The sequence below is a fragment of the Crocodylus porosus genome, unplaced genomic scaffold (genome assembly GCF_001723895.1).
Source record: "Crocodylus porosus isolate Cpor-Errol unplaced genomic scaffold, CroPor_comp1, whole genome shotgun sequence".
NCBI lineage: Eukaryota > Metazoa > Chordata > Crocodylia > Crocodylidae > Crocodylus > Crocodylus porosus.
Window position 1 is genome coordinate 9,789,973 of NW_017728928.1, and position 18,872 is coordinate 9,808,844.

Here is an 18,872-nt window from a genome sequence, read left to right on the forward strand (position 1 = left end):
ACTGACAAAGCACAAAACCAAACTCATTTGGTATTTTGCGCCATGACATTTAGTGTGTTTCTGTTGAGTATCTCTGAAAATAATTTAGCTTATGTTTATTGTAGTCGGTTTAAGCCTGACCAGTATGGAACATGTACACATTGGGTGAAGGGACAGGCAAGTAATTTAGTCTTTAAAAAAAAAAATCGTTTTACCACTAGGACAGAAGCCAGCTTAGCCTCCCGCAGAGAACAGAAGAGAGAACAGTACCGTCAAGTGAAAGCACACGTTCAGAAAGAAGATGGCAGAGTGCAAGCGTTTGGCTGGAGTTTGCCTCAGAAGTACAAACAGGTATTATGCCTGGGACTTGCTCTAGTGTATATCATAGTATCCACTCTCAATATTAAATAAATATATGTATAATATATATGGGCAGTGAAATCTCAAAGATGAGTATACTCATGACATCCAGAATTATGAAACCTAAAAGTGTAAAGCGATGATGGCACATTCAGGGTCACTGTGGGCGAAACGTCATATCTTTCCTTTCCACAAACGTCTTGAGGCCCAGCTTCTGTTCAGAATATATAGATATCAGTAGCTGAGAGAACTATGGGATGTAAGTATTATTGGTGGAGGCATAACAAGCCTTTTGGGGGGTAGAGGCTATGCCATCGGTATTCCTTTCAAACCTTGCGCTGTCATTTTGATAATAATTTGGACTGAAGCTTATAATACAGGTGATTCCTAAAGCAGCTGCATGATCCCATAGAGTTCTTGATCACTGGATATCCTGATTACTTTGGAGCTGTCTCTTTATCATATTCCTTTTATTAATTGTTTTTTAAAGTGAAACCATAAAACAAAGACAAGTATTGAGAATGAAAGTGACTGACTCTTCTTATCATGACCAATGGACTTTTGGTTTCAAAAACATTTTTCAAGAAATGGAAAGTCTCTCTTTTTTTCCCCTCCTAGGTAGCAAATGGTAGTCAAGGAGATAACAAGATGAAGAATTTGCCTGTGCCTGTCTATCTAAGACCCTTAGATGAAAAGGATACTTCTATGAAGGTAGGATTTAAAGTTACGTAAATGAGAGACTGTGCCCTTGATAAGGACACAAGACACACTAAAGCAATCACTTGCTTGGTCTAAAACAAACCCTGTCTGGGTTACTCTCTCTTTTTAATTCGTCTTTGTAATAAAGTTAAAACTGTAATGCATAGGTGGTGCAGAGCACAGGCAGTTGCAGAAAAATTACTTGTTTTAGTTAATGCTCCCTATATATATCTCAGCTGCAGCCTTACGAACAAACACAATTTACTATTGATCTTGCATAGAAGGGACAGTTTCAGTGTCTTGAACCCTAACATGAATTGGAATGGTCTAGCAATGTGCTGGCATGTTCTTGTTGTTTTGCCATGTACTTAGGCCTTCCTTTTATAAGCCAGAAAGCCAAGTATTCTACAAATGAAATGTTCCTGAATTCTTCTCTTTCAAGCTGTGGTGTGCCGTAGGGGTGAACTTATCAGGAGGGAAGACAAGAGATGGAGGCTCTGTGGTTGGTGCTAGTGTATTCTACAATGATGTGGCAGGTTTGGAAGCAGATGGCCACAAGCAGCGAACAGGCTCGCAAAGTAGCTTAGACAGACTAGACCAAGAACTGAAGGTAAGATCTGCTATTATAGAATGTTTAGAAAAGGTCTTTTCTTATTTAAATATCATCATTCCAGTCTGTCTTAGAACAGTAGCTTATTTGGTAATCTGTTTTACTATTTAACAATAGACCACTTGAGTTTTGTCAGGTAGCACTGAACTATTCATGATGCATTGAAATGATTGAATCCACCTACTGAAATGTTCTCATTTTGTCTGTTTGCGAGCTTGGTGGTAAATCTAAACAGCTACATTTTTTTTAAACAGAGTCTGTCTTGTTTGACACAAGCCAGTATTGCCAGTTTTCAGAATTTTATCGTGAGTCTTGCAAGTTTTTGATGTGAAATTATAAAGTTGTAGCTGCTGGCATCAAGAAATTGCATGTGCATCTCGCCTTCCATTTTAAAAAGATAATTTTTTTGCCTTCTTGGCTGATGGGGCTCAAAGCTTGAACAGCTGGAGTGACCCCCCACAGGCTCAGAAAACCAGAAGGCAAAGAAAAGGAACCCAACTCATTTTTAAAAAGCATTTTTTTTCTTTGTGTTTTTTTTTTTTTTTTAAGCTAGCCTCATGATTTTGGGCATGAGTTTTAAGTGCTTGGGGATGGTGATACTGAGCTTGCAGGCATGTATGTAAATGTCATTGTCATTCTAACATCACCAGTTTGATAGAGTTGCTGGTAATTGTCTGCATAGCTTTGTTACTTTTTGTATTTTGTTTTCTACATATGTTAAAAAACCACGAACTTTATAGCTTCCCTTTCCATGCAGAAAAACAGATTGTTTTTCGTGGCATTAAACCTATGCCTAGCTGTCCTAAACTTGCAACCCAAATGATGTGATAGGACTACTGGCATTTTCATTTGCTGTCTTTCTTTCCCCTTTTGTCACTCTTTTGATCTTCTCTTTCAGGACCAACAGAAGGAGTTGAAACATCAGGAGGAACTGTCGAGTCTAGTCTGGATCTGTACTAGCACCCATTCTGCTACAAAAGTTATCATTATTGATGCTAACCAGCCAGGAAACATTCTAGATAGCTTCATTGTTTGCAATTCCCATGTCCTCTGTATTGCTAGTGTACCAGGTAAGAGAATCAGACTCTCGTTAGTACCCGTTAATTTTAATATAAGCGGTGGTTTATTAGAAAATAAAAGCCAAAATTGAGTGCTGTCCTGTAGTTAGCATGATCAAGTGACTTTGCAATGTTGTCAGCTACAGTGCAGTCAAAGGAAAATAGTTTCAAGCTTATCCTAGACTTGTGCTAGATTTCTGCCACCTCTACTCCCTGAGGTTGGTTCTTGACATATATTGCAACAGTCCTTAATTGCACCAGGGCAGTGTGTGACTTACCTGGATGAAACATCTGGTCCAGTATCTCTATCCATTTTATTTGGATGAGTCTATTTGGGGGGGGGGGGTTGTTCCATACATTACCACACTTGGAAAGAATTACACTGTTTTTAGGTTTTAGCTCCACAGAACTGAGTAATGCCTCTATTTACTTATAAAAGCACTCTTTGCTAAGGAGATGATACCATTTACGGTAAAATCAAAGCTGCAATTAAGACACAGTAGATATGGAGAGTTTGAAGGCAAAAAAAGTGGATGCTATATTTTCAGGGGCAGGTTAGTTACGTTGTGGGATTTATTTTAACCTCTGTTTATGAAAGTGCATTAAATTAGCTTCAGGGGAGACCTTGCTAAGAGATTTTGAAGAAGTGCAAGTCCTTTGGATTGGATATATGAATGAGAAGCTAGTAATTCTGCACAGCAAAATCAAGGAAGCTTTCATGCATAAAAGGCAGCATAAAAGAAAGTGTGGAGCTGCATATGCAGGAGGCGTTGGGAGAAGTTTAGTGTACAGGGGCTGTACAGGAAAGCAGGTGCTGAAGTTGAGTTGGGAACAGTTGGGCGGCCTCGAAGGTGTGAAGGTTGGTAGGTTTGAACTTTACCCTATTGGATCTCCTTCATGGAATTAGCCTGTACATATGACAGTTAAAACTAATGGGATTGGCTTGAATATTATATGCATCTTGTTGCCTGAAACAAATGAGTTCTTGAACTTGTGTAATTACATTAGAATAAACCAAGTTAAATGAGGGCCTTTATCTCCCACTTGTCAAAGTTGTTAGGAAATCCATTCTTACGCTGGCTGCAAATGTGACATGCATACAAAGGTACCCCTCCAGATCCCTTTGCCCATTTTCAGTTTCCTGGGCATGCCTTAATTCTAGATGTCTCTTGGTGTTATGTCAGAATAAACTTTTTGGTGTGCTGCACTTCTGTGTCTCTTGGGCATTTGTAGACTACAAATCTTTCCACTTGTTTTCAAAGATAAAGCAATGACTGTGTTTTTACATCCCAGAAACTACATGCAGCTTCATCTGTCTTACAGGGGCTAGGGAAACAGATTATCCTGCAGGGGAAGAGGGCTCACAAGAAGCAGATTCCAGTCAAGTGGACAAGTCCTCTTTGTGTGGGAGTATGACCAGCAACAGCTCTGCAGAAACAGATAGTCTGTTAGGTGGAATCACAGTGGTTGGTTGTACTGCAGAGGGCATAACTGCCCTGCCTCTAGCTCATGATGCTAATGGTGCCTCATCTGCAACAGATAAACAGCCAGGTATGAAAATATTCATCATTCACTTAGGATGATAAACTCCCATTAGGAATCATTGAGAAATGGAAGCTGCAGAAGCTGGAGTTCAGTAGAAAATTAGCTCCTTGAATGCACTACTTTGGTTTACCGTGTCTCCCTGAGAATGGTTTGTGACTAGGATAATCTCATGCAGTTGCAAACATCATAAAAGGATTTTAAATGGGTATGGATCTCCGGAGACTCATTCCTTGTAAATTCTGGTACAGATGAGAACTTTATCTTGCAAGTGTTCTTCAGAAAAAATTGTGGCTAGAGGCTTAAGTTAAACATTTGACATGAGTGGTATCCTCCCTCACCCCAGACTAGAGTAGTCTGGCTAGTGTAGAAGCTGTGTTAATCAGCTGCACACTTTAATCCAGATTTTAGGTGAGAATCTGTTCACTTACAGAAGCCTTTAGGATTCTCTGAATTTCTGCTCCTTTCTTTGATGTCTGGCAGTCTAAAATTACTAACAAGCTAGCACGTAGAACTTTACTTATCGAAACAGCGTACACTCATGTCCTTTCAGTATTGCGTTTTGGGTTTTTTTGGATCAGTCTAATTTCACTGGTGAACCTGGTAAGTACCTACATGACAGACCTCCCATGATTGTGTTGGCGGTATCAAAAATGGCAATGGCTAGCTTATTGAGACGGTATTTCCATCCAACGCATATTGACACCCTAACACAGTAACGTTGTCTTGATGGTACAGTCCTTTAGATGAGATGTAAAGTAGAGATCTACACCACGTCTGGTTCTTAAAGATGCTTAGGTCTTTCCACAAGTGTTTAACTGTCGTATCGTAGCCAGATTTCAAGAACTAATGTTTGCACAAGTTAATTTCACATTGCATTGTTATATGCATGGTAGCTTTCAAATTAATCTTTAACTGAAATACTTATTTCACAGAAGCTTCAGCTGAAAGTGGTGTGGTGGATGAGAATGTCCCAACAGCAGAAGAGGCAACAGAGGCAACGGAAGTCAATGCTGGGACAGGAGAAGATGTAGCTGATGTTTCCCAACCTGGAGTTTACACAGAGCATGTTTTTACAGATCCTTTGGGTGTGCAGAATACAGCAGAGGGTTCTCCAGCATACCCACCTAGGTACCTCATCAATGTTCACCCCACCAAAATGCGTAGAAGCTTACATTCTATTTTAGGCCGGTTGTACATGTGATGGGAGTTTAGTCACCTAAATTGAAACATAGTGGGTTTTTAATTGTGACAATTAAAAACCCACCACTTCAATTTAGGGGCTTCTGTCACTGTTTCAGTGAAAGGCCTGACCCTTTATTTATTTTCACAGAGCCTGCCCATGTCTCCCATGGCTGGGGGGGGGCAAGCTGCTGGCAGGATAAGCGGACTCTGAGCTGGTGGGGAGGGAGGCAGTCTTTCCCTCTGTGGTGGTACCCCCCCACCCGGGGCCAGGCGGGTGGACTGCTAGTGGGCAGGTGCCACCTGGGGGGTGCTACTGCCATGGAGGGAACATTCAGGGACCCCCACAGCTCAGGGCCCACTAGCAGCTCGCCCCCCGAGCCGTGGGAGAGGTGGGCAGGCTCCGTGGGGATGGAGGGGGGAAACGGATCGGGCCCCTCGCTGCTTTTTTTCCACCCCCCTCAGCGGAGCCTGCCCATGTGAGCTGCTGCTGGGCAGTGGAGCCCTAGAGCTGCGATTCTTCCCTCCGCAGTGGCGGTGCCACCCGGGGCTGCCTGGGTGGGGTGCTAGCTGTGCAAGTGCTACCCCAACTTGCAGGCAGCACCCACTGGATCCAGCTCTTACCCGAGCCCACATGGAGAGCAATGCCTGGCAGGCTTCTAGCACTCAGGCTCAGGAAGAAGTTGGATCTGGCAGGTGCTGCCTGCAAACTGGAGCTGCACCCGCCTGGGGGGGGGTGCTACCACTGCAGAGGGAAGGACTGGGCCCTGCCTCCAAAAGCTGCACAGCCCAGCCGCAGCTCTTGTGGGCGGGCTCTGCTGAGGCGGGGGGGCGTGGAAAAAAAAAAAAAGTGGCGAGGGGCCTTTTTTCTTTCCAAGGAGCCTGCTCACCTCATCTGTGGCCAGGGAGTGAGTTGCTAGCAGCCCCTGAGCTGCAAGGGGCCCTGGACTTTCCCTCCATGGCGGTGGCACCCCTCACCCACCCAGGCTGGCGGCTAGTGGGTGGGTACTGCCCGAGCTCACAGGCAGCACCCAGTCCAATTGATCTGTTCCCTGAGCCTGAGCTGGGGCCGCACCCACCCAGGTGGCCACAGGGGTTGCTGCCACCACAGAAGGAAGGACCAGGGGCCTCTCAGTCTACCAGCAGCTTGCCCACTGGCCAAAGAAGATGCAGGCAGGCTCGGGGGGGGGGGATTGGGCCCCTCACTGCTTCTGCCTTCGGTGGGAGGGTTCCCACGGTGGGAGGGCGAGCTGTCAAAGGCTGCAATGTTACAAATAGCTACATTGCAAACTAAACTTCATGCGGATGTGGTTTGGTGTGCAACATAGTAAACTCATTTAAATTGTAAAAAAAAACCCCCAAACCCTGCACGTGTGCAGTGTGACGCAGTCAAACCGTAAAAACGACCAATTTTCGTCACGTGTACGAGTACTCATAGGGTACGGTAAACCTGTTGTGAAATTTTACACCTAAGTACTGTGAAGCCCTAACCTGTAAAACCATTCATAACAGCAGGGTGTCTTTTAGGTTTCAGTGCAGGTCATTTCTTTTTTATGATACATAAGTAGAATGTTTTGTACGATCATGCTTACAACGTGACCTCCAGTGAGATGAAGAGCAGTGTCCAGGTCAATTCATTGAGTCTTGTGTCTGGTGCTTCCAAAAGACAGCATATCCATTGATTGTTTAACTGCTCATTCTTTTGACTTCACCATTTTGCTGAACAATCCTGGTGAAGTTTTTGCTGAGCCATACCAGAACAGGTTAAGGTCACGCACTTCTGTCCAAGCGAAGCAGTCTTTCTCTAATTTTACTCAGATCAATTGGCTCTTCAGATATGCTGCTGCTTTTTCAGTCCGGCTCACTGTAGTTAGCACAAAAGCATGAATGTAGTTCCTAAGAACTCCCCATTGGTTTAATCTAATCAAATATAAAACTCTTGGAATTCTTCAACCCCTTCAAATGTTCCTCTCAGCTGCTGCATCTCTTACTGTAAGCCACTGTATGTATATGAGGAAATGGTAACATTAAATGCAACCTTAATATAAATCCCATGTAAACATTTACATGAAGGAATGCCCGTTGGGGCTATGGACAAATGTAACTCTAAAAGGCAGCGGGGAGCTGTTAGGCTATAAGTGTCACGTTGGCAGAAAGGCTAAATTGTTAAAACTTTAATCCTGAATGAAACAGGGTTGAAGTTGCAATGACTTTGCTGTGTTGCTACAGGAATATGCTGATTATACTATAAAAGTTTATCTTAGTATCACTATGCAATCTATGCATCTGTCTGGAAATGACTCGGCTTCACCTGAACAGTTGGTGCGTTTAGTACAAGTCTCGCTTTCCTTCTGTTTTGTTTTATGTCATTGAGTGTTGACTAGCTTTGAATTGATTGCCCAGGTTATACTCCTGAGTATTCTGTGCATATGTTCAGACTGCTTTTGCCATTTTTCTTTGTTTTTTTTCTCAGTAGTGAGTCAGACCTGTATAAAGATGTAGCAGTGTTGCCAAATGAACAGGATTTGGTGAGAGAGGAAGCACAGAAAATGAGCAGCCTCTTACCCACAATGTGGCTGGGAGCACAGAATGGATGGTAAGACGATGCTGATTTGTAGCTATTCAAGTTGGAAGATGAGGAGTCACTTTAAACTTGCCTGTTGAGACAGTTTATCAACTTAAAGGCCAAAGAGTAAACACAAAGTGGGAGAAATCCTCAAAAGAAAGAAAATTTGGAGGTGTAAGGTACAGCAAAGCCTCCACATTCTGTGCTGTGTTTCAGCACTGTAGGGTGTTTTTACATGTGTACCAAGGTGGGCACTTTAATTGCAGCAGCTCTCGACTCTAATCAAAGCGCCCGCAACATCTTGTGTATCAGCATTGCTGTGCTTGCCAAATGAGCTTTAGTTAAAGCGTTTTCACCACTGTTTTGATGCATGGAGTTGCTGATACACAAGGCGTGGAGGCTGCTAGAGCACGCTAATTATCACATTCCAGCAGTCTTGATTAATTGATTCAATGAATCGATTCTGCTCCGACATGCTGTAATTGGTGCAACCTCCCTTGCATCTACAGATACCCACAGGGCATCATTTTAATGTATTGGGTGCCTTGTAGTTCTGTTAATGAATATATTTTAATTTTGCAAAATCAGAGGTAGACAAAGTTGTCTCTCTTGTGTGTGGGAAGATGTTCTACATTGAATGATCCATAATACAGTCTAGGGATTCCGATGCATTTAAAACCATGTGTCACTTCAAAAAACAAAAAAACCTTAGTGCCTTAATTTCAAACTGTTTGGCTATCAACTCAGATGATACGTTGGGTAGCCGGCTAACATTTTACTCGGACAATGTAGTTCAGCCATCACCTGTTCTGTAGTTCTCAGTGTGAGAGGGAAACTTGCTTTCCTGCCCCATAGATTTAATTGTAGTTTTACATTGGCTAAAATTGATACTTTTTATTAGACATTACCATGGTTTTGGCAGTATTCTTGTTTAATTCATCCCAATTATGTCCTTGCAGCTTGTATGTTCATTCTTCAGTGGCCCAGTGGAGGAAATGTGTTCATGCCATTAAACTTAAAGATTCTATTCTCAGTATTGTGTAAGTTGATCTGTAAGAGTCTTTTCTCAATCTTTAAAAGTGAACCTTTCTAAGAATAATTACTGTGTAGTTTAATTCAATTTCTACTCTGTGTGTGTGTGTGTGTGTGTGTTGGGATGCTAATATTCATAAATTAATCTCGGGGAAAATGATGGGCAGGGGTGAAGGAGGGTGGCAGTGTCAGCACTGGGAGAAGCAAGAAGAGCAAGAAGGACGTAATGTATACCAGCTACGAGGCTCATTTTTGAGGTTCACATATTAAGAAAAAGTTACACAAACTAGAATTTTCCTTGAGACGCTTACTGCAGGCTTTGTAGTAGTTGTTGCCGTCTCAGCTTTCTTTTCAATTTCTCCATGGCAGCCCTTCCATTTAATGAACTAGACCCTGGAAAAAAAAATGTGTGAATGTAAATTGATCAAATTATGCTAAACTCTAAATTGTATATTTACTGTAAAATGCATCCTGTTTTTAGAATGCTTTTACATTCACTGTGAATAAGCTTAGTGACGTATCTATCTACCTCATTTTCTGTCTTTTCCCAGACATGTTAAAGGAATAGTATTAGTTGCACTAGCTGACGGAACGTTAGCAATATTTCACAGAGGAGTTGGTAAGTGTCTTGGCATAAGATTTTGAAGCTGTGGATGTGCAGATGTGCTTTGTAACAACTTAGTAAATGTACAATTACAAAATGTTTTATTTAAAAAAACAAAGAAAAAGATGTATGCACTTATTATCTGTGTTAACTGACCTTTTCTACAACAAGCATTTACAGGCGTTTTAATGTTTCAAGTACTGTGTCAAATTGTATTGCCAGTTTCATTTACCAAGTGTAGCCTTGGCAAACTTTTTCCATGGTAACTGGAAATCCTAGCAGGTGGCTATTAAAGGTTTTGTGTCTTAATGAGGAAAGCGTAGAAAGAAACTTCAGCACACGGGTCTGTTTTTTCCCATGCTTAGTAAAACAGTTGCTGTCCAGTGTTACATACAGATAATTGCTCATTGCACCTATATGTCTGTCTAAGGAATGCATTTAGCAGTATACATCTACTGGTGGATTTCTAAATGTTTGGGTGTTAATGAGCCACTGTGCTTGCAGATGCTGTAAGAACAAAATAATCGCACTTAGTTCTTTAGAAACTAATCATTTGTTACTTAGTGAAAAAAGCAGCTGGAATTTGAAATAACTTTTTGAAAATGTGTATATCATAATGGAATCGAAATAAGATTATTCTAAAACAAGAAATGTACCAGTGTGTTAAAGCAGTTGTGCACACAGATTAATTTAAACACTGGATTGTTCCTTTTCTTATTTTCAAGATGGTCAGTGGGACTTGACAAATTATCACCTCCTGGACCTGGGTCGACCTCATCACTCTATCCGATGCATGACTGTGGTACACGACAAAGTCTGGTGTGGTTACCGAAACAAAATTTATGTTGTTCAACCAAAGGCCATGAAAATAGAGGCAAGTTTTACTGGTGTTTCACTTGAAATAATTGAGTGTTGCCATTGTCTTTGTGGCATGTGCACACAGCCACTTACTGCCTTAAATCCATAAGACAGAAAGCTGCTTTTTCATGTATCGAAACGGACTATTTTTTAGCAAATTAATGCCTTTGGGGGGCATGTCCTTACAAGTGAAAGGATACTTTCCCTTCACTATGCTTTAAAATCATCTTTGACAGTAAAACTTGTCCCATCTCTGTTTATCAACCTGTGTTTTGTACCACTGCCTTCCTAACCAGGACCAGAGAATAGCGTCTGATAACTAACTGTATGTATCATGGTATCAGGGAGCTCTCGATGCACTGGACTTTATTCTCTTCCCATCCATTGGCTGCCTCATACAATTCAGCTTTGCATGGTCCTATTTCTAGGAGTTGTTTTTTTTTTTATTTTAGTTTTTAATGTACTATTAAGGAGGGCATTCTCTTTCTGTTGACAGGAGACTTCAGTGTTAGTTACCCTGATGTGTAAGCTGTTGGGTCTAGATTGTCCTTGTACATAGCACGCTACAAAGAAGGAAAACAGCCAAAATTCCCCCAAAAGACTAGTGATCATATTTGAGACGCATTAAAAGGACCTGACTTTCTAGAGCTCAATGCTTCTTGTGGGGAAAATCTTTAAGGCTTTGTTCGGCACCTACAATTGCTAGGACTGTTTTTAAGAATCTTGACCAAATTTTTGCTTAAAACATTTTATCTGTAGTATCTAAAGTGACTTGAGATGAAAGCTCTTGCCTTTGCCACTACAAATTTAATTCTAAATATCTTCCCTAGAAATCGTTTGATGCACATCCAAGGAAAGAGAGCCAAGTGAGACAGCTGGCATGGGTGGGTGATGGGGTATGGGTATCAATTCGCTTGGATTCCACGCTCCGGCTCTATCATGCACACACGTATCAGCATCTGCAGGATGTGGACATTGAACCCTATGTAAGCAAAATGCTAGGTAAGTTACTGAGTATAATAACACTTCCTACCTATTGCCCATTTGCTTTTCTCTTTACCTGTCATGGAGCAAAAGGTCCTATTAGCCAACAAAGAGAATGAAAAGTGGTCACCAAAACTTACCTGATTTGGACTGACCTCCCCCAACACACGTGATTCCATAGTCACAAATCAAGCAGCCCCTATAACAGTGTTGTCAAAAACTAGTAATTTTTTTGGTTCAGTCTTCTGCTCTTAACTGTAGATATCTTCTAGGCATTCAGAACTATTTAGGAAGATGGCAGGGGTGGGGCCACTGAATTTTTCTTGTTCCAGTTCAGCTCTTAGTGGACTTAAGCCTCAGTTTTTCAACCTGCATATGTAGAAGGAAACTGTAGGGGTTCCGATTGAGAGCAGACTTAAAAATATTTTATCACTGTGAAACTAAGTATCTGATTTTTGCCATCACGTTTTTCCACATAGCCACAGTTATAACAGCTTTAAAATTTAATTTTTTAGATTGTTGCCTCCTACATTATAAGCTCCAAAGTATTTTCCTGTAATGTCAATAGCAAGAAATTGAAACACCTTTTCGGATATATCTATCCACCAGTACCAAGTTTTTTTTTATTCCTTACCAATCCAAGAACTTAAATCTGGGAAGAGTGAATTTGGCTTTGTGCCATCTCTTTCCAAATTCAGCATGATACTGGATGCTTTATTTGTGTGCTTCTGTTCTGGACAAGATATTCACTACCTTGCACAGGTATAGACATTATAAGGTACACTCAGCTCTGTAAATATACAGTGATGATTGCTGCTTAACACCTTTAATGAAAACATTTGCTTGTTTTTAGGTACTGGAAAACTGGGGTTCTCCTTTGTGAGAATCACAGCTCTTATGGTGTCTTGTAATCGTTTATGGGTGGGGACAGGAAATGGTGTCATCATCTCCATTCCATTAACAGAAAGTAAGTAAAATGTAAATGAATGGCCCTTCCTGTATTTTCAAAAGCACTGAGCAGCTACACTGTAGTTGTAAGAATAAAATAGGAGATAACATTTGATAATTTGGTATGGATACGGAGAATTTCACCTTGGGGCTGAATCTGCCTCAGGTTAGTATCTGAGGGACACTTAGCTTTCCTTAAATGTAGGATCTTATTTCTTGGCAGACAGCTGTCTGTACAACACACTCCATGACAAAAGGCACTTGTATCTGGACTCTGAGCAGAGAAGCTGTGGACTAACTGGACATGGAGACTTTGAACCCTTCAAAGGAGCAGGGATGGTGGTGGTGGTGGTGGTGGTGCCATTGTCCATAAATAAATGAAGGGATTTGTTCTCCAGTCATGACAAGGCACTTCACACAAGCACTCAATTCATGCTTAAAAATTGCTGTGGTCAAGTAAGTGCTGTAGCAACTCCAGCAAAAACAACCTGGGTGTCTCCAGAATCCCTTGCACAGTTGGTAGTGCCTCTTTCCTTAGATGTGACCAATGTGAGAAGTAGCGTTGTTGAGCTGTTTTTAAAAAAGGTTGACAAGATGTAGCAGCTGTAACCACTTTTTTCAAATGGAGTGATTTAGCTTCTAAGTAAAGCCCAATCACTGGACATTGAGGGTGTCTGTCTGTGCTAGAAAAAAAACATGCATCTGCTGCTGATTTGAATTCTTGTCATATACGGTAGGTATTTGGAAATAAAATAAGTGCTTTCTAGGAAGAGCCAGTGTCAATTATAAAGGACAGTTGAACTGGGAAGAAACCCATCCCCATCCATTCAAGCACCAAGCGAGTCTTAAGTACTATGAATGACTCCCTTTCAGTCTTAAAAGCCTTAGTTCCCCCATCTAAAGTTTTGACAGAGACCATCCAGTAGATAAGATTTTAGGCCTGTAGCCAGTATCGGGGGCTTTTTCTTACAGAAAACACCGAAATAGAGCCTTTAGAAAAGTAAAGATGACAACTGCTAGTGTTTAGTTGTGGTGTTAAAATGTAGTGTTGCAACAATCTCGAGAGAGAAGCTTCTGTATGTCAGCAAAAATTGTTGTGTTGTAACTGCTTTGTTGAACAGCACATGCATCGTTTCTCTCACTGTCCCATTACATTGATCATCCATTAAATAAGTGTTTGTTTTTTGCATTGCACAAATGTACTGGGGAAAACCAGGGGTGTAGGTTGAAAAACAAGCTTCCGGTGGTCGTGGGCTTCACATGGCTAAATCGCATCCCAAAAATTAGAGTTGTTTTTGGCTTGCAACAAAATCAAATTTTTTAGACTTCAGTGGAGTTGATCCTTTTTGAATATCGTGAACACGAAGGAAAGGGGCCCTGTCAAAACTGGGAGGCTTAATTTTAGCCCTCTAATGTTCTTGTTCATGGGCACCGTTACCTTCTTGTCTTCCTTGGTACTTGTGAGTAGGCAGAGTTCAATAAATGTCAGTACCGCTGCAAAAGTTCACGATTACAAGGACACGTAACTAGTGTGCATGCTCAGCTGTGAAGTCGCTGCCCTGGTCTGTTGGCAGATTGATCAACTGAGCATCTTCACTAGAGTGTGCTATCACTTTCTAGAGCAGGTGGATTTAGGATTATGAGGACACTTTAAAACATTGTTTTGCCTCTCAGTTTTGATGGTGTCCCTTTATGGAAAGAGAGAAAGGGGAAACTGATCCCATTTAACTGTAGAGTGACAAAGAAAAGAATCGCATTGAAAGCGGCACATTGAAATGCTTATCCATTTATAGTGAAACCTTTATAACAAGTTGCTGCTCTTTATTACGTTGGAATCTTCTGTAATTAGTTAGGAGCTAAACTTGAAAGCTCAGTCTTATCAAATATCAAAATATGAGAGTGGTGGGTTCTCATTAATCCTTCTCTACTGTCATACCTATCTATTTCCCCTTTCCTCCTTTCTCACTTTAGCTGTAATCCTCCACCAGGGACGTTTACTGGGGCTGAGGGGTAAGTGCAGATCCTGAACAAAAATCTATTCTCAGGCTTCTAATAGCCACTTTGAGGCTGTTTCCCACTCCTATAGTTTTACCCTTTGTATGTTCCTAAATGTTTTTCTACTTGCAGTTACTGCATTGCAGCAGTTTTATGTTTGCTAAATGGCCACAAATCTGCTCAGCAGTTTAGTATATCATCCTGTGTTGCAGCTGAACTTTCATACAGACTTTTTTCTTCCAGACAATGTGTTGATATCCTGCCTCATAACTTTGTCATTAATCCACATCATTTACTCTCTTGTTACAAATCACCATTTCTTTCACTCCTCTGATAGTCTTTGGAATGGAGATGGCTTGTGTGTCTAGCATGAGTTTGAAGCATTTTTTCTCTTAATGGAGTTTTAAAACATCTCAGGAAATACTAGATGCAGAATTATGATTGGATAGCTCCTTTGTGCCCAATCTGGCTGGTTTTAGTGGGGTTTTGTCAGCTTGAGATGCCCTGTGATCACAGTTGCTAAAGAAAACTTTTATAACATTTAATTGGAATTACCCCCATGGATTCTTTTAGGATTTGATTCATTGAGATGTCACTAAGTGGTATTTAATTTGTTTGTCAATTGAAAGTACTTTTTAGAAAAGTAAATCTTGGCAGTTATGCTAGACTAATAAGAATCCTCCTCCATCTTCTGATGTACTCCAAATAACTAAGCATGCAGTCTTTTTATTTTTCTTTCCAGCTCTGTCTTGAATTGGCATTGCTGCCCTTCTGTTTCATTTTATCTGAGTTGGCTTTAGCTTTTAGATGGTACCATAAGGTTTCCTAACAAATAACCACTCCTGCAGCCTGCATCTTCAAGTAGAAAATACTTTTGTTCTTTCTTCTTTTACAGCTAATAAAACCACATCAGGTTCTGGAAACCGTCCTGGGAGTGTGATACGTGTATACGGTGATGAAAACAGTGACAAAGTGACTCCTGGGACATTCATACCATATTGTTCCATGGCACATGCACAGCTTTGCTTCCATGGGCACCGTGATGCCGTTAAGTTTTTTGTTGCAGTACCTGGTAAGCGTTGTGCACTTGTTCTTGAATTGAGCTTCCCCCAGTCTTGGTTCCCTCCTTGGCAGCTCCACAAAGGAACAAGTATGAGAAATCCCACGTTTAGAGTTCTGCTTCTCAAACTAGATACTACCACCCACCCCCCCACCCCACCCCCGACAATGGCACCAGAATGGCCTCAGAATTGCCTTGTTTGTTCCTGGGAAGTTGTAGTGCAGTGGTGAAGGGAGCAGTGGAACATATGGTTATTTAAAAAAAGGTGGTGAGATGCAAATGGACTAATACAACTATAATTTAAAAAACTTGGCTTCGGTTCTCCAAGTCGTTGATGTGAAAGGGCTACTGTGTTTGATATGAATGAAGCACTTATGATAGAGTGCAACTCCACTGAAAGAGAATCTTGGTTTGAAAAGCAATATAAATATTTTTAGATCCTGGAATACCAGGTGTGTCCACCAAGTGAGTGTGTACGTGTGTGTGCGCGCGCGCGCGTGTGTGCACAGCTGCATTGCCCTGAGGAAAGCAAGAGCTGGATTATTTTCTTAGTGCTAAAGATGCTCTTTTGAACATGCTTGGTTTCAAATGCGGTGAAGTAATCAAACTGAACGTGCTATATTCTTTAGGGTATCGGCAGACAAAACAATTGCACTGCTGATCTGCCGTAACTGGTTTGCATGTCTGCGCTGTTATGTGATAAGTGAGGACAGCAAACCCTGGTCATCTAGTTGCTTCATTCAGAAATTAAGTCACCTGTTTAGTTTCCACTAACTGTCTTGTCAAGCTCATGGTTTCTTAGTTTCCTACAGACAGATCAATTTTTAACGCATTTTTATGGACAAGCATTATTAGCCTTTTTTTTTTTCCTTCAGACTATTGCGGTGTTGGTATCTCATCAACTCTTTTTATGAGGGCCCCTCATTTGTAAGGTGTTGAATAAAACAATTTTTTATTTATTTCGGGGGGGGTTGTTTTTTGGGGTTTCTTTTAAATGCAGGTCAGGTTGCTTGTCCACAGAGTAGTGGAGGATCTGAACTATCAGCTGATAAAACTGGCCAAGAAGCCTTCAGCCAGACTTCCTTGAAATCTATGTTGGTGATAAGTGGAGGAGAGGGATATATCGACTTCAGGATGGGTAAGAGACTTGGTCTCACAAACTGTTTTTGTTCTGTATATGGCTCTGTTGTTTTACATTATAATCTGATTAATGACTTGCTGTAGCTTCTTATTAAAAGATAAATCTAACATCAGATATTAAAGACAGAGAAAATGTCTCCCTGTATGTGGATTTATCTGGATAAATGCAGTTACGTGAAATGAATGCAGACAAGCCATGGTTACTAACAAAGTAAGTCGTTAGATGAGTATCTTGGTATTCGGAAGGCTTTGGACTATCGAGCCTTCACACATACTCAGTCAATACTACAAATTTCTAGGTATGAATACTTCAGTCTGTGCCATTGCTGCAGCAGAGCCACCTCTGGAATAAAACCCTTTATGTAAGCTGAGGATAGTAACTACCTGAGTGGGTGTATATGGAAAGTGTTTTCTGTAATGACTTTGAACTGGGACATGGAAAAGAGGAGGTGGATAAACCAAAAAAATTCAGTTAAGATGCTTTGTCCAAGAAGCATGCAAATGTTCATGAAGCCTGGTTTTCCTAGCTCGCAGGCTTTTTTTTATTGTCTTACACTGTTAGAACATGTACCTTTAACTTAATTTACCTTTGTTATAATTTTGGGTTTTTACATATTCCATAAATCTTTTTAGGAAATTCTATGACCACGTTCAGTCTGATCTGTCAGTAAAGGAGAGTGCTAGGATCGATGCACATTAGGATGGCCATCATAGAGGACAGTCCGGTTGTCCTCTGTCCCCTATTGATACGAAACCAGACACCTTTGTGTCTTGAAGAGAAAAATAGAGGACATAAAGGCGTCTGGTTTTGTATCAATAGAGGACAGAGTAGCAGAAAACTGGAATGTCCTCTATGATGGCCACTGTAATGCACATACTGTTTTTCATGCAAAAGTTTTTGCTGGCCCGTCTTTTTTCCAGTAACTGGCTTGCACTGATTCAACCAGTAAGGAACTGGCATCTGTTATAAAGAAAGAGTTATCAACATTAAAAGCTTTAGGGAAAGAAATATATGAATTGAGTAATAGTTTAGAATCCTTCATGTTCTTTCCTCAGTTTAATAGATGGGTATCTGTGGCAGCCCAGCCAACAGCATGCGACACTTTCATCTAATCAAGATTATAACAGCACATCAGAGTAAGACATTACAGTTTCAGAGCTGTAAGTTAGAGGTCACCGAGGGGAGAAAAAAAAATGGGGCTGATAAACTAATCACATGATGGATGGGTCTTATTTAGGCCGCTTCATCTTCCGGCAACTTGGTATACCTCAGATAACAAGAAGAATGCCTCAGTCCAGGAAGATGCGCACCAATTCCGACCTTCCACTATCTGGTAAAAAACAGGAATGTCTGACTGAGGCTTAAGCTAAAAATAAGCAGTATTTGGTTTCCTCCGTCATAGTTTGCCTTAAGTAGTTTAACTTTAGAAATGCCCAGTTGTTTCAAACTATTCTGCTTTCGCTCTGATCCCACACCAGGATGCATTGAAACGCGTCTGTAACTTCAGCATAATAACAGCGCAAGCTCTGGGTGATGGGGCCCTCTCGGTGCATGCTGCTCTGTACAGACTTTCTCCTAAACTGGGAGCAGTGTGCTGTGTGGGTGGGTTAATTAGTACTGCCTGCCAAGGTAGGCTCCATTTTGTAGTCAGATGCTATAGGGGGCTACTTCTCTAGTCTTGTCTTCTTGCAGAGACCTGGTTCAGGTCACAAGCAGTCTAGATTCAGCCTCCACTCATCCATACAACAAAATCACCATTTGTTTTGACCTTGTTAATCTCTGCTCAAGAGCAGTGATGCAGGTTTGGCTGGAAGCAGAGCCATTTGAGTAGGGAGTAGGTAATGTGAAGAAGTTGGAGCAAATAACAAGGACAGGAGCACAGAGCAGACTAAGCGTTGCAGCTACTGTACAAGTTCCCTTAACGCTTTGCAATGAGCATTTGCATTCAGTTACCACTTGTCTTTTCAGACAAGCACTTTCTTGCCAGTGTTTGGCTTGCATGCATGTCCAAGATCTTCCTTGCTGTTTCATAAATGGCACCATCTCTTCTGCTCCTTGGGAGACACGCAGGACTTTATCAAAAGTTTGCTGAAAGTCCAGATATTGTTTGATCAACTGGATCACCCTGATCCACATGTTTTATAGATGCACTCCATAATGATTGGCGAGGCCTTTACAGAAGCCACGTTGGCTGTTCCCCAGCAAGTCCAGCTCAGCCATGTAATGGACATTCCTATTTTTATAATAGTTTCTA

The 18,872-nt window shown here is 41.3% G+C and overlaps 1 protein-coding gene across 8 annotated transcripts in view; it reads left to right on the forward strand.

Annotated features, from left to right (window-relative positions):
• Positions 1-18,872, forward strand: part of SPAG9 (sperm associated antigen 9) — a 104,736-nt gene that overhangs the window by 81,665 nt on the left and 4,199 nt on the right. For 3 of the 8 annotated variants that reach the window (XM_019542464.1, XM_019542467.1, XM_019542470.1), the window contains 15 exons: positions 201-330; positions 958-1,050; positions 1,481-1,648; positions 2,547-2,718; positions 4,030-4,257; positions 5,184-5,379; positions 7,904-8,026; positions 8,956-9,036; positions 9,580-9,647; positions 10,358-10,506; positions 11,321-11,492; positions 12,328-12,441; positions 14,394-14,432; positions 15,313-15,489; positions 16,478-16,615. In XM_019542464.1, coding sequence (XP_019398009.1) covers positions 201-330; positions 958-1,050; positions 1,481-1,648; positions 2,547-2,718; positions 4,030-4,257; positions 5,184-5,379; positions 7,904-8,026; positions 8,956-9,036; positions 9,580-9,647; positions 10,358-10,506; positions 11,321-11,492; positions 12,328-12,441; positions 14,394-14,432; positions 15,313-15,489; positions 16,478-16,615 — 2,048 coding nt within the window. The remainder of the gene's footprint in view (positions 1-200; positions 331-957; positions 1,051-1,480; positions 1,649-2,546; positions 2,719-4,029; positions 4,258-5,183; positions 5,380-7,903; positions 8,027-8,955; positions 9,037-9,579; positions 9,648-10,357; positions 10,507-11,320; positions 11,493-12,327; positions 12,442-14,393; positions 14,433-15,312; positions 15,490-16,477; positions 16,616-18,872) is intronic. The other 5 variants (XM_019542468.1, XM_019542469.1, XM_019542472.1 and 2 more) reach the window with 2 other exon arrangements.